General features: G+C 38.7%; 1 protein-coding gene across 1 annotated transcript in view; it reads left to right on the forward strand.

The window, feature by feature from the left end:
• Nucleotides 1–2,221: 2,221 nt before the first annotated feature.
• Nucleotides 2,222–14,948, forward strand: part of LOC107568200 (zinc finger protein 652-like) — a 16,019-nt gene continuing 3,292 nt past the window's right edge. Inside the window, exons 1-5 of the mRNA XM_016254131.1 lie at nucleotides 2,222–2,296; nucleotides 6,304–6,540; nucleotides 8,831–10,056; nucleotides 11,901–12,048; nucleotides 12,308–12,423. Of these exons, the coding sequence (XP_016109617.1) occupies nucleotides 9,028–10,056; nucleotides 11,901–12,048; nucleotides 12,308–12,423 (1,293 nt within the window). The 5' untranslated portion in view covers nucleotides 2,222–2,296; nucleotides 6,304–6,540; nucleotides 8,831–9,027. The remainder of the gene's footprint in view (nucleotides 2,297–6,303; nucleotides 6,541–8,830; nucleotides 10,057–11,900; nucleotides 12,049–12,307; nucleotides 12,424–14,948) is intronic.

Below are 14,948 nucleotides of genomic sequence, written 5' to 3' on the forward strand. Positions count from 1 at the left end.
TTAGGCAAAGATATTTTCTCCAGAGCTTGTGCAATTCACAATGTCATATGACACCCACAAAGCAAGGGATTTCAGAAACATGAATCTGAAGTATTCGATTTTTCTACCTTGTTTTTACCTTAACTTAGTCTGCTAAACATTTTCATAATGCTGTCTTCATAACATATCATTGACACATTCAGGCAGCAATGTGTAAGGACCATGGGAATATACATTTTATTCAGGGCCCATCTGCTACTAAACTTATTTTTATAAGATAAAGAATTTAAACCGTACGAATCCCCTCTTAAATTGAAAGATTTTGTATATAAAAGTCTTCATAAAGTGAGGATCAAAAAGACTTGATATATAGTCTCGCAGTTTTTATATTGACTATTTTATGCTTCAAAGTGCCTGTGTCTTGGGTGCATCTGTGATGATGCTCTCCTGCTGTGAAAAAATCTGAACTTGTTAAAGGTGAGGTGTGTTTTGGTGAGTGTCCAGTATGTTTTCTGAGAGTGACAAACGGGCTGTAAAGAAAAGGTTGTGCAGAAAGCCGTATTTTATGCAAAGACTAACTTCTAGCAGACAGTCACTCATTTGAAATACTCCAAATTCATTAACATTAGAATGGACTAAGAAGAAATTCATGTGCGTATGCTGCTTTCGTGAGAAGTTCTCCTGTGCGTAGAAATACAAAATCTATGCAATTATTAGTGAATGGGACCCACTGTTACGTTTCAATGTTCTGACCAATGGTGTGAATTTGGGACAGGGCTTAGTTTATCCAACCAATGGCAGATGGGGGAAGCCATTACTTTTAAAATTCAATGTAATGTTGCAGAAATATTTACTTCACCTTTAAAGTAGTGATGTAATGGAAGTAGCGAGATATGTATTGTGGCATACATTTGAGCTGAATGGATTAACGAAAAAATGTAGGGTGGGAACTTGGGTTTTGTACAACAGTTGTTGACCGGATTTTGAGATGTGGATGTTGCACTCAAAAATGTAAAACAGACGAACGTGATCTTGCAGGGTTTAAGCAGACTGAATGATTGAAGAAGATTTTAAAAATAATTAAAACACATGGATGAATCATTCGCAATAAGATCTATAACATGCATTTAGATTATAAATAGGGTTAATTTTCATTTCATTCAGACATTCAGAAGATGTTGCTCGTTTCTGACATCTTTTCTGTGCTCTCCCTGGGCTGCTGCAGAGTGACCTGTATTAAATATCTTCAGTTGGTGGGGTTAGTTTAAGAGCATCTGAAAAGAATAGAGTGACTCAGCTTCCTTGTGGTTAATACAGTTGCATAACAGCACTCAAAGAACCCGGCGTCCCTTTCTGAGTGAAAGTCAGATTGTGGATTCACCGTACTGTCATGGTTGACCCCCCGTGATTAAATAATTAGTCAGATTATCAGTGATCTGCTGCTGTTGGAGTTCAGCACAAGGCTGAGATGTTGGAGGTGGGGAAAATTGAAGAGCAAAAAAATAAATAAAACCTGTGCATTTTTAGTTACTAGCAGTTGGAAGTTTCGCTTTCAGTCATTTAAAACCTGCATAAAACAGTCCTGAAGTCATTGGCTGTAGCTACTAAAAAACATTTCCTGTGCACTAAATCCACCTTAAGATCAGAGCATGAAAGGTTATTTTGTCTGCAATATCAATTAAAGAGATTAAAGTGGTTTTGGTTATTGGATGAGTAAAATTTGATCATGGTTGAATGGACGAGGTGAGATGGGGCTTGATCTTCAGTCCTTGGAGATATGAACAGAATATATAAGCTAAAAGGTGAGTAATTTCATTGGTCATAGAGATTTTGATTGCGTGATTGTCACCCACATCAAAGCAGCTTGCATTTGTTCTTGCGCGAGGAAGCCCGGGATTAGTCACCGTTATCGTCCACCTACTTGCTCACGATGATGAGAGGAGCGGCCTGAGGCGTTGCGAAACTTCAGTTGCACTTGTCGGTCTTGAAACAAGAAAAATGAAAGCATTGATATTGTCTTCACACTGAATTTCACTCTGCTTTTCTTCTTCTGTATTTCATCAGAGCATGCAAACTCTAGACCTGTAAGTGGCTGCAGACTTCGACAGATATGTAGATGCAAACACATGCGTCTTGCATTCTTGTGTAAATAAGTAGAGCTTTTTCCTTCATTTCCTCCTCAGATGTGTTGTAGACGCCGTGTTGCAGATTCTCACGCTCCTCCGGGTGCTGCATTTCTGGTGTCCTTCTGATAGATGCACTCAATTCAAGAGTCACTAGCTTTTCCTGGATATTCAGCGAAGAATGAACTTTTCAGGTCTGTTTAATATGAATGCAGAGCACCGTTTGGTATTTTAAGTGACAATTTCAAACTTATTTAAAACACACAACAGAATTAACACAAAGTGGAAAGTGTGTCAAGCCAGTCTTTGAAATACACGTACAGTAATATGTGTTTTGTATGCCGGCTACTTTCCTGTGACTCCAACGCACACGCTATGAGATGTGTGACCCCTTATGCACCCATCATGTGGTCACATACACTGCGCTCTCCAATTCTCAGAAAGTTTCAAAGCGCACAGGAAGAAAGGTGGAGGTGTGTGTATATGGCTGTATCTGTGTGGGTATGTGTTTGTGTGTGTGTGTGTATAATTGTATACGTGTGGGCGTTTGTTTATGTGTGTATGGTTTTATTTGTGTGGGTAGGTTTATGCATGCATGGGTGGCCGTTCCAGCAATGTAAACTGTCGCTGCAGGAGAGCTGCATGATTCGGGCCAATTTCGTCACCCTCAGTAGTTTCCATGCAAAGTTTAAAACTGAGTTGAATAGTTTTTAATTGAATTGTCTCTAACTGTTTTTCTAGGTTTTGCTCCACTGTGTTACTGCAATCAAAACACAAGCAGGAATCATATAGCCTACTGCTATGCTGAATTTATAGCTGAATACATTGATACCTGAGCTATTAGTTTGCTGCATTACCCGAGATATTCCTACACAAAATTTTTTCTATGGTGATGTCTTCACTGGATGCATGCAAAAACAAGCATTCACCTGATTCATAAAAAAAAGATACTCTTATGAACTTTTAAAGGGGGTCATATGACAGAGGACCTACAATAATGTACTGTATTTGAAAAATAATGTGTTTTTTGAACATTAAAGCATGCCAACATATTCTGTTACACCAAATACACAAAATAATGATCTTTAAAATAGCATCATATGACCCCTTTAAAGTTATGGTCATCAGTTATGATAGTTATTTTAAAGTTATGATGCAGTGGAAGTATAGTGAGAGATCTTTTTTCCATATTGTGACACATCCGAGTGAAACAGCTTGTTGAAAATGAATTAAATACAGGATGAGAACTTGATTCTGTGCATCAGTTGATTGGATGGAGGCAGATCTGAATGTGAGCTTGCAGTCGATTGGAGAAGTCAGACATGCTTTACCAGAGAGAAATCTATAATTTCACTGGAAGTTCAAATTATGACATTTTGATTAAAGGGCAAAAAATTAAGTTTAAAAAAAGGAAACATGCATGGATGAATTTTTCACCGTAAGATCAGCAGCATGCATTTAGGAAATAAATGGGATGAATATACATTTCGAGCCAATGTCAGTTACTCATAAAAAAAAAAAAACGTAACAGTTCATAAGTTATCGATTTGAATTAGGGCCAGTTGAATCCATTTATGATGTTTATCATCAGTGTGTTCTTTTAATATTTTAATAAGTGAATATGAAGATATGGGCCCCAATGGGACAGTTCAACTCACTGTCATGTTGTTCAAACCTGTGTGACTTTCTTTCTTCTTTTTAAATTTTTTTTTTAAAGTTCAGGCTAGTAGACTTTTTAAAAAGAAAAATAACTATATTATTGTGGTATGTATATATAAAATTACTCATATTGTGATAAGATTTTGGTCATATCGCCCCCCCACCCCTGCTTCTGTGACGCATAAAAAAATTATTTTATTTTTTTTGTCCGTACAGTGAAAATCAATGGGGCCCAAAACAACATTTAACATTACATTTTTAATTTTATGTATAAAAATAGATTAAACATATTTTTAACACAAGTTTAGCATGACATGAAGTTGATTAAATGATGACAGAATTTTCATTTATTGCATTAACTATCACTTTAATGTGTCCTAAAGTAAGCTCATCTGTCCTAAAGGTGACTCAAAGGTGAACTGTATACGTTAAACGTTATGCCATTTCTCTTCTGACTTCACATTTCTGTTTTAACTGTTACTTTTTTTCACTTCTCATCATTCAAACGATGCTTCACCACCCTCAGACACATGATAATCATGACCTTTCAAGCATTGCATACATTCACAGTATAGCTCACTGTATGTATGCGTACGCTGTGTCAGACACCTTTTCCTGCTGCCACGGGATAGAATTAACTCATTTTCTTTTCTAGATGCTCACACACACCTTGATGAGTCAAAAGGGTTTGTGACACATGAAAATGCCTGTAGCTTTCTCAATACAAAATTTGACATCTGCATCTATGCAGTTCTCAGATAGTTGTCGCAAATTTTACAAATAAACCCCATAGTTGACTCAAATGAAATTCTTTGAAAATGTGTAGGTATATTTTCCCACCATGGCTTAAAGAGGTGGGTTAATGTGAGTCACGCTGTTGGTCTCTTCACAGATGCAGCATGCAGCAAACTGACTAGACGGTAATTATCTTGGTAGTCACAAGGCTTTAGATTTTATCATGTATTGCATGTTGTACACAGCCAGTGCTTTACAATGCAGTATTGTTCTGAAGCCATATATGTTTCACAGAAATATTTGTTCAGCTCACTCACGCACACGATGACTGGCACACATACACTCGAACAGAACAGAGATGTTCACAGAGAGCCAGGAAGTCAAGGTCGAAGCCGTTAAAGAGTACAATGCAAAAACAGCTATTTTTCCTGTTTGTGGCTGCCGTTTACTTGTTTAGGTGGTGTTGTTTTTGATCGTGATGACTCAGCATGTAAGGTAGAGTCTTGTGTTTTGATCTTGGTGAATTAACAGGGTCACTCTGATATCTGTTTTCTTAGTCTGTTGTCACATATTGGCATATAAAGGAGCCATTGATTGGGGAAGAACATTCCTTGAGCGCACACACTCCCTCCCCACACCCGTTTCAAATCACTCACACTGAAACTTGTGGTCTCGTTTTGGTTCATCAGTGTGTAACTGTCTCAATTTTCAGTTGAATCTGTCTCTCTGTTGAGTGAAAGCCATACAGATCAAAGGCAAATAGCTCAATCAATCAGTGGTATTGACATTTAAACTATATTGCATCATATCAAAGCCATGACATGTTAGAAATTACAGTCTCAGAGGCAGTGAAAAGACTTATTGATTGAGGTGCAAAATGCATCTGTTTTAAAGCGGAATATAATGCAATAATAAAAGTTCTGTCCTAAAATATTCACTTTCATGTGCCCTTGTTATGCACTACTGCACTAGAAATAGAAGCATAAAAATGCTCATTTGTGCATTAATATTTGTTAAACTGTTGGATTGGAATATGGGACTGGAATTAAAAGTGCACAATAATCGCAGTTAAACATGCATGATCAGATTAAATAATCACTACAGGCCTACTTGGCAAATAAGCAACACTCCAGCCACCACATGGCAACACTCTTTGCTGGCTACTTCAGCACGGGGCGAGTTGCTTGTTAACATGTTAGTTGGCAGTAATGAAGTGTGTGAGACTGTCCAGTAGCTATTTGGTAATATTTAAAAAAATATATGTACAGAATATGAAAATATGTGAGGTCTTCTTCCCCATTGTGTGAGTGTGTTTTCTGTACCTAAGTTCTTGTGGTTTAATTTTGAGCTGCTCACACACTCTTACACTGAAAAACGAAACGGTTGTGGTTTGGTGTGTGTATCTGATTAGTAGTGAGATTCTAGATGTCTACACCTTAACCAGGCTGCAGTTTCGTTTCTCTTTCTTTTTCCCTCTCTTATTCACTTGCTTGCTTCTTTCTCACACACACATGCATATAAAGGATGTATGGCACCTGATTTGAAGTCCAGAAGATTTTACCAGGTAACAGTCATTGCACTGACTATAATTTCAAAGGTGTTGTTGAGGTACGGAGCACTGTTGTACTCATTCTTGAATATCTGTGTTTGATGACACACTGCTCTTGTTTCAATGGTAGTTGTGGTTCATTTACCCGCTTTGATGTACTGAATTAAATGTGATGTCTTGGGTGACACCTGAAATAATTGCTTTCAATTTTTTTCATTTCTTTCGCAACCTTTCATATTGTTTCTTGCTCTCTTTCAGGTAACATCTGGCTGCAGGGTGCTGATTCAGAGCAGCTGATAATGACTACGAGATCTAAGCGCTGAGTTTAACGGTGCGGAGACGTCGTCACATCACTGACAGAGAGGAGGCGGCTTTTGTGTCTGAATCAGCAGAGATTTGCAGATGAGGTGCCGCTATTGTCTTTCCAAGTTGAAACCGAGATGCTGTTGAGAGACTGAAGTTTGGATCTAAAGCCAAGACGAGTTTCATTTGGATGTGAGTACTTTTAAGACTACATGAGTTGGGGAAAGCTTTGCCATGCTTGTTTTTAAGGCTGTTCAATTTGTAGACAAAAAATTTAATATATCAGTGTGACCATTAAAAAATTATAATAACAATAATACAAATATTATTACAGATTTATAGTATTTAAAGGGATAAATCATCCAAAAATTAAAATTCTGTCATTAATTGCTCGCCCTCATGTCGTTCCAAACCTGTAAGACCTTCATTCATCTTCAGAACACAAATTAGGATATTTTTGATGAAATCCGGGAGCTTTCTGATGTTCCATCGACAGCAACTATCACGTTCAAGGCCCAGAAAGGTAGTACGGACATTATTAAAATAGTCCATGTTACATCAGTGGTTCAACTGTAATTTTATGAAGCTTTTTGTGCACACAGAAAACAAGAATAACAACTTTATTCAACAATTTCTTCTCTTCCCTGTCAGTCTACGGCACACGTTCACGAGAGAACCACGCATGCGTGTGGTGCTGCTGATGCAGGAGCCGGCGTTCTGATGTAGAAACCGGATGTGCTGCGTCTTGTTTGCAAGCAGAGGAATGCACACGCATGTGTCATGGTATTGTAGTGAACGCATGTCGAACACTGACACAGAAGAGAAGAAATTGTGAATAAAATCATTGTTTTTGTTTTCTTTTTTGTTTGTTTGTTGTTTGTTTGTTTTAATTAATTGAGAAAAATTTTCATTTTTGGGTGAGCTATTCCTTTAACTCTTTCCCGCCAGCGTTTTTGAAAAAAGTTGCCAGCCACCGCCAGCGTTTTTACTGATTTTCACTAAAATTTCTTGGCCCCCAGAATATTTTGTTGTATGAATATCTGAACATGTAATACATCAAAATAAAGATCAAACCCTCTACTTTCAAACAAAAAAACCTGTTTTATTCTAGCTTCAAGCATTGTTTTTTTTAATCAACACTTGAATTTTAATTATTTGTGTATAAAGCGTTAAATGATCTAGCCCCATCATACTTGTCCGAACTTCTCCGCTATCAGCAATCCTCTCGCTCTCTCAGATCCTCTGATAAACTTTTCTTGCATATACCTCGCTCTCGTTTGAAATTTAAGGGGGATCGGGCTTTTTCTGTAGCCGGTCCTCAACTATGGAACAGCATACCTCTGGACATTAGATCTGCGCCTTCCCTTCCTGTTTTTAAATCCCGCCTGAAGACTTATCTGTATTCCTTGGCTTTTGGATGAAATGTATGTTTGTGTATGTTAATGTGTTTTGTATTGATTATGTGTTTTTGAGTCATTTCTTTTTATTCTCTTAATCTCTATATTTACTTTATTTGTATATGTACAGCACTTTGGCATACACTAGCTGTTTTTAAATGTGCTATATAAATAAACTGACCTTGACCTTGAATGTAGGTAGATTTCATTAAAAAAAGCAACATTTTGAGCAAAAAGCTGAGAATCACATTTTTACCAAATACTACATCTGGATCATATTCAGTAATATTTTCAAAGCAAAGATGCAGTAGATGGCTTCCATCAGCACTCACAAAGCTTGCACAGGCCTTTACCACTTCCTGGATCGACATTTCACTCTAACGTTAGTGTTGATGATGGCATTATATTTCATATGCATATGCTTACATATGAGATAGCTCGTTTCTGCATCTTCCTGGTCTGTGTTTTTGATCGGGACTTTCTAGACTTATTCAGGAGATGTGTAATATCGCCCCCTAGCGTGTAATGGGGAAACCTGGAAAATTAGGCAGGGAAAGAGTTAAGAAAATGTCTAATTCTTTTCAGTACAACTGTAAAATTGCAATAATATCTTAATTTCTTAATTTTTACATGTTAAACCAGCAAGCTTATCTTGGTGGAAAACTGTATGGAGACAATAAAGCTTATCTTTTTTTGTTGACGGCAACCGCTTTATAAGCTCTTTTCATTCCAAGTTTGGAAAGATTATTAGTGTATATTGTGTTTTCTAATGCACTTTATAAGCTTCTGAACACAGAGCAGATGCAAAGATTTGAAACAAGCCACTCTGAGACACTTAAATCCCCAGATCATGAGCTGCTCGTGTGTAAAAGAATGCAGTGCCGCGCTTCACTCTGGAAAAACGCATTGCATTTATTCATTCAGTTAAATCACATCCTTTGTAATTTGAGAGTCACACTAAGCCATATCTCAACTTTGGTTTTAGTTCAATTAATAATGCAGCTCTAAAACATTTGTCTTATTCATTTTCTTTGTCTTCCTGTCTCACTTTTCTCTTACACTTTTCTTTCTCTTTCATGCCCTAGTGAAAGTAATGGAGGCTCGGTTTGGGCTAGGCTAAGGTGTCTCTCTTCATCTCTCCTCCTTTACACTCTCTTGCCCTCCTCTCATTCATTCGAGAGGAGGGGTACATTGCCTCCTGTATCGTCCTTGACAGGAAACAGTAGTTATTCTCAAACATAAAGAGGGAAACACTCCGATTTAGCCAAGCGATCGGCTGCTGATGAAGTCCTGCCAGACACTGAAGGAGGAGGTGTCCAGCCCGGAGACGATGTCCCAAGAGGAGGGGCAAATCCAAACGTACTTACACAACACCTCTGCTCCTGATGCCGAGCTGTCAGCAAAGCTGTACAAGCGAGAAACTGCGGCCAAACCGTACTCAGTGGTCATTGAAAACACGATGGCTACGGTGCCCGATTCACAGATGCCTTCAGACCTAAATCCCCATCCTGCCCCGACTCAACCATTTTACCGGGAGGGGTCCGGAGCAGCTGTGACGAAGAGCGGAGACTGTGGGACGTCAGAAGATTCTGAAGCCGAAGAGGGAGCCGGGGCGGAGGACGAATTCAAACGAGGACAGATCATCGTAGAGGTCAACCTCAATAACCAGACCCTGCATGTGTCCAAAGGAGACGACGCAGCAAATGCAAACACCGCAGGAGACGACAAGAGCAATAGTGAGGAGGAGGAAGAAGAGGAGGAGGAGGAGGAAGAAGAGGAGGAGGAGGAAGAAGAGGAGGAGGAAGATGACTACAGTGCTGAGGAGGATCTGGATGAGGAGGATCAAGATGATGAGGAAGAAGAAAACAACAGTCGGCGAACAAGAGTGCAACGGACGCTCAGGGGTCGAGCTGCTGCTCCGCCACAGCGAAAGAGTCGCCGCGTAGCCCCTTCATCAACTGGGAGTGTAACCACTGCGACTGCCAGCGTTACGACCAGGGGGCGGAGGAAGAATGCAGAGGGCCCGCCCCAAAAGCGTAGACCTGGCAAGGAGCCCAAAGGCTCCACCTCCTCCACCTCAGGAGCAACAAACGCGGGAAGAGGAGGAGGAGGGGCCAAGGGAGAGGGTGAGGAGAAAGAGACACTAGCGTGTGAAAAATGTCCACGTGTGTTCAACACCCGCTGGTACCTGGAGAAGCACATGAATGTGACGCACAGACGCATGCAGATCTGCGACAAGTGCGGGAAGAAGTTCGTGCTGGAGAGTGAACTGGCTCTTCACCAGCAGACAGACTGTGAGAAGAATATCCAGGTGAGAGCATCTTCCCAAACTTGTATTGAAAAGCCACATGCTTGGTGAAGTACAAGTATTGTTAATAGACATTAGTCCAAGCAGAGACCATATTTAAAGGGGTCATAAACTTTTTTTATTATTTTGTACTGTTCTCTGAGGTTCACTTATAATGTTATCAGGATATTTACATCAAAAACATAATTTAGAGATTATAGGATATTTTCTGTCCTGTTTTTAACCCCCTCATCTGAACACTCCATTTGAATAGACATGGCGGATTGTAGACTCGGAAGTAAACGCCCACTGCTGTGATTGGCTAATACTTGTGTGTTTGACAGTGTACTTTCCTTATAGATGGACGCTGCTGTGATTTAGGTCAAAATTGCATAAATAACTGCATAAGTGCATATCAAATGAACTGTAAGAAGAGACAAGGCAATAGTGATCATGGCACAGCATCATCTTTTAGTTTCAGTCTTTCTGAAAATCCTGCCGAATTGTGCCTTGTTTGTAAACAATTCCACTGTAAAATAAAGTGAACAAAAGTTCGTACTGTTGCGCTCTGGAACTTCATTAAAAATAAAGTCCATCAAATAAATGTTATCGTTTGCCTTCTGCTAGACCTGTGTTTGCCTCTCTCGTTAACGCTTCATGCGTGAATCAGTGGGCGGGGCTAAATCAGTGATGTAGAAGCAGGCATTGATCTTCCTCTGTGGAGGTGGGGTTTATCCACACTATCACATCATAGCATAGTGGCACATTCCACAAGCTGTGGGTTTGGCAAACTGCCTTCAATATACGCTGTTTTTAGACTAATGAGAGTTTTGAGTTCTGAAATTTACTGCCATGTTTTTTTGAAAGGCTGCAATTTCAGTATTGTCATCACAAGAATAAATGTATGTTTTCAAATTGTAATAATATTTCACAGTATTAATGTTTTTATAGTATTTTTGGTCAAATAAATGAAGCCATGGTGAGCATAAGACTTAGTTTTCAAAAGCATTAAAAAAATCTTACCAACCCCAAACATATGAATGATAGTGTATGTGCGACACAAAATATAATATTAAATTAACATTGGCTAGAGCTAAAAAGCTGTAAAAAAAAAAGGTTGCAAAAAAGTTGCATTTTCTTTTCCATATTAAATGCTTAAGTAAAATTGAAAGTATATGACTTTGTTCTTCAATAAGGATTATTGTAATTAGGGATGCACTGATATTAAAATTCTTGCTTATGCCAATAATTGTTTTCATGTTATGGCTGATAACATAATTGACCAATATTTCAATTATGTAATGTAAAATACCAACAAAGCATTAGATTGTTCCTTTATTGTTAGTAGATTTGGATAGAATATTCTGCTAAATGCAGAAAGTGTAGATTTAAAAAAAACAACTAAAAACAAAATGTTAAATAATAAATTAGGCATTGAATTTAGGGATTACTACTTAATAATGTACACAGTATGAAGGATGCATATTTTTAAAATGATTTTTATATTAATTTGCTAAAGATTACATTTAGCAGTGTTATTAAATTATTACTGTTTTCAGTGGCAAAGGTATTTGTTTGGTGATGGCAAAGGTAAAAACAGGTGAAACTCACGTGCAATTGAATGTCCAATATCAGCCAAATGATATAATTCTCAAATAAATTGATAACGGAAGCATACATCTTAGATCTGATTTGAAATATGAAGTACATTAAAGGTTAGGAATGTGTTAAAATCAGTCCTGACCAGCAGAGGGAGACTTCATGCTTCGAGGGCCATTGAGACTCAGAAAAGGGGTCTGAGAGTTGATATACCACTAAATATGTTATTCTTGTACTGTATAACAGTGTCTCTGTTTTTTGTGCCCCAGTGTGTGTCATGTAGTAAGTCTTTTAAGAAGCTGTGGTCCCTCCACGAGCATATTAAGATTGTCCATGGCTTTGCCGAGAAGAAATTTGCCTGTGAGATTTGTGAGAAGAAATTCTACACCATGGCTCATGTCCGTAAGCACATGGTTGGTACGTACAGTAAACGTGCACAGACACACTTATGCACTGCGCGAGTAATCCCTTTATATCAAGATATATATTTTTAAATGTCTATACAGCCACAAAATGCATGTGAAACTCACTACTTTACATTGTAGCAAAGTGTCATTTCTTCAGTGTTGTCACGTGAAAGATATAATAAAATATTTACAAAAATGTGAGGGGTGTACTCACTTCTGTGAGATACTGCATGTATGCCTAATACAACAGGTCTTCTGTTTGTCTCTAGCTCACACAAAGGACATGCCGTTTACCTGTGAAACCTGTGGAAAGTCTTTTAAGCGCAGCATGTCACTGAAAGTGCATTCACTGCAGCATTCAGGAGAGAAGCCCTTCCGTTGTGAGGTATGAACACATTGTATGACACAATACGCAAGTGGTCTGGTTTGATGTCGCGAAAAAAAGGGAAATCCATAAAGTACAATGCAAATACATAAATCATGCATTTGTTATGTGTTAATGTTAATAGACATACAGATCATAGACTGATTAAGTGAGCTGCTTATCCTAGAAACCATAAATTACAAAATTATCAATAAAAAAAATGATTACACAAGGTAAAGGAAGATATAATACTGGTTACAAGGTTGGTACAGGTTGAATCCTTGTTTGATGTCCAGTGTAAAGTCTGGGGCCTGAACCAAAACCTGTTACAAACCACTGCTCCACATAAACCCTTTTTCTTCCTCTGGAAAGTCCTCCTTTTCCTTAAATTGGCACACGTCTAGGCTGTTGAATTTGGTACAGTATTTATATCCCCCTGTGTTGGCACCATGGTTTCCCCAAATTGAACCCCCATTTATTTGTGGCTTTGACTGTTTTCTAAAATACATTCCAAAAGTCAAAGAGTATTAAGCAAATAATATTAAAATGATAATTTTATTCATAAATGTGTGCGTTTCCAGCTGGCCCATATTTACAGCTTTAATTTGTTTTTGGCATATGCTGTAAAATGCCACATCCACGGCAGGATGTTGACATGCACAAACAACACTGTATTTCTGTATATTTGAATAAGGGAGTGAATAAAGATTTGCTTATTACTGTTCATAGCATTTTGTTTGTTACGTTTGTTTACTGACGCCTTTTGGCTCATTTATGTCAGCAGTGTTGCCATTAGACTAGAGCTATTCTGAAAGTGCTGTTTGTCAACCTCTGTGTGCTTGTGTGTAAATACACAACAGAAAATGCATTTCCTTTTTTTAAGCTCACTTTTTCCTTTTAGCATTGGGATATCAGTTATTTCAGCATGAATGACTCGTTTGACACTAATTTCTCTGTATTTTTGACACTGCCCTCACCAGTGTTAGGATAGAAAACTATCCGTTAACATTCCCATTTATTTCAGTGGTAGTTTCGCTGATTAAATACACAAAATACACAGCTAAGGTCATCAATGGAGAAAAATAATTTTTGTAACCAGATGAATGTTATTTTCTTCACAATGAGTATGGTGTGACAAAATATAGACTAAATGTAAAGAATATTTTTGTCAAAATACAAAAACTGTTTTACCTCATCAATTTAAAAGTTTTCACTAATTCTATGTGCTTTTAGTTAAAAAAAAAAGTTCTTCAAACAATGATACGTTGTTTAAAGGGGTCATATGATGTTGCTATAAAGAACATTATTTTGTGTATTTGGTGTAATGAAATGTGTTTATGCGGTTTAAGGTTAAAAAAACATTATTTTCCACATACTGTACATTATTGTTTCTCCTCTATGCCCCGCCTTTCTGAAATGCATAGATTTTTACAAAGCTCATCGTCTGAAAAGCGAGGTGTGCTCTGATTGGCCAGCTATCCAGTGCGCTGTGATTGGCCGAGTACCTCAAGCGTGTGACGGAAATGTTACGCCCCTTAACACACTGTGATGCCCTGTCAGGCCGGAGCGTAACATAAAACCCTGTCTGCATTTGTGATCGGAGAAATTACAAACAATAAGCGCTACTCTACACTGCTCAAAACTCGCGTTTGAATCATCAGTGGCAAATTCTTTAAATATAAAAAAATGTACTTACAGTCTGTGAGTCAGAACAGCCGGCATTGTAGTCTACTCTCCCAGGATCGGGAAACAGTCCTCCATAAAATGCACTGCACACATCTGAATATTTGGGTTGAACTGTTCTGGAACAGTGTTGTAAATGCAACTTAACCACTGATTTCTAGTCGTGTCCTCTTTTGGAAGGCCAAACAAAGTAGTTTCGCTTTCACAACGAAACACACAGCGTCACACACGGTGGCCTAGAGAGAGCAGAGGCCGGGGACTAGAGTGAGGAACGGCCGGAGGGCTAGAGTGAGCAGAGGTGGCGGGCTTAAAAACGGCGTGGCCGGCAGATTCGACGAAGGAGCGTCCGGCGGGCTTGTGGCAACCACATGTGACGACCCCGGGCTGGACTCCGCTTCGTCCACGGTGAAAGCTGATCCGGCGATCCACAGCGCAAAGTTGTAGTATTTCCTCAGCGACCAGCACGGATCAGCTCCAGGCATGACGAAGCGGATATTGTCCTCTTTTGGAAGACCAAACAAAGTAGTTTCGCTTTCACAACGAAACACAGCGCCTTCACGACATGGCGGCAGCAACAATACTACAGCGAGAATAAAAGTTAGGCCTTCTTTCTTTGTGTGAACATTTGGGCGGCGTTATGCAAATCTTCCCACACAGTGACGTAGACATGTGGGGGCGTGTTTAAACGAGCCGTTTTAGGGGGGTGTGGCGGACTGAACTTTTATAAAGAATATCTCTTTGGATTTGAGACTTTAGTCTTTGCAACTTTACAGATCTTCTTTATGCACCAAGAGCTTGTAACACTCCAAAGAGAAAGGAAAAGTTGAAATCGTATCATATCCTCCTGACTACCAGGAAAAAAC

Source organism: Sinocyclocheilus grahami, unplaced genomic scaffold, assembly GCF_001515645.1.
Source record: "Sinocyclocheilus grahami isolate Dianchi unplaced genomic scaffold, SAMN03320097.WGS_v1.1 scaffold27.1, whole genome shotgun sequence".
NCBI lineage: Eukaryota > Metazoa > Chordata > Actinopteri > Cypriniformes > Cyprinidae > Sinocyclocheilus > Sinocyclocheilus grahami.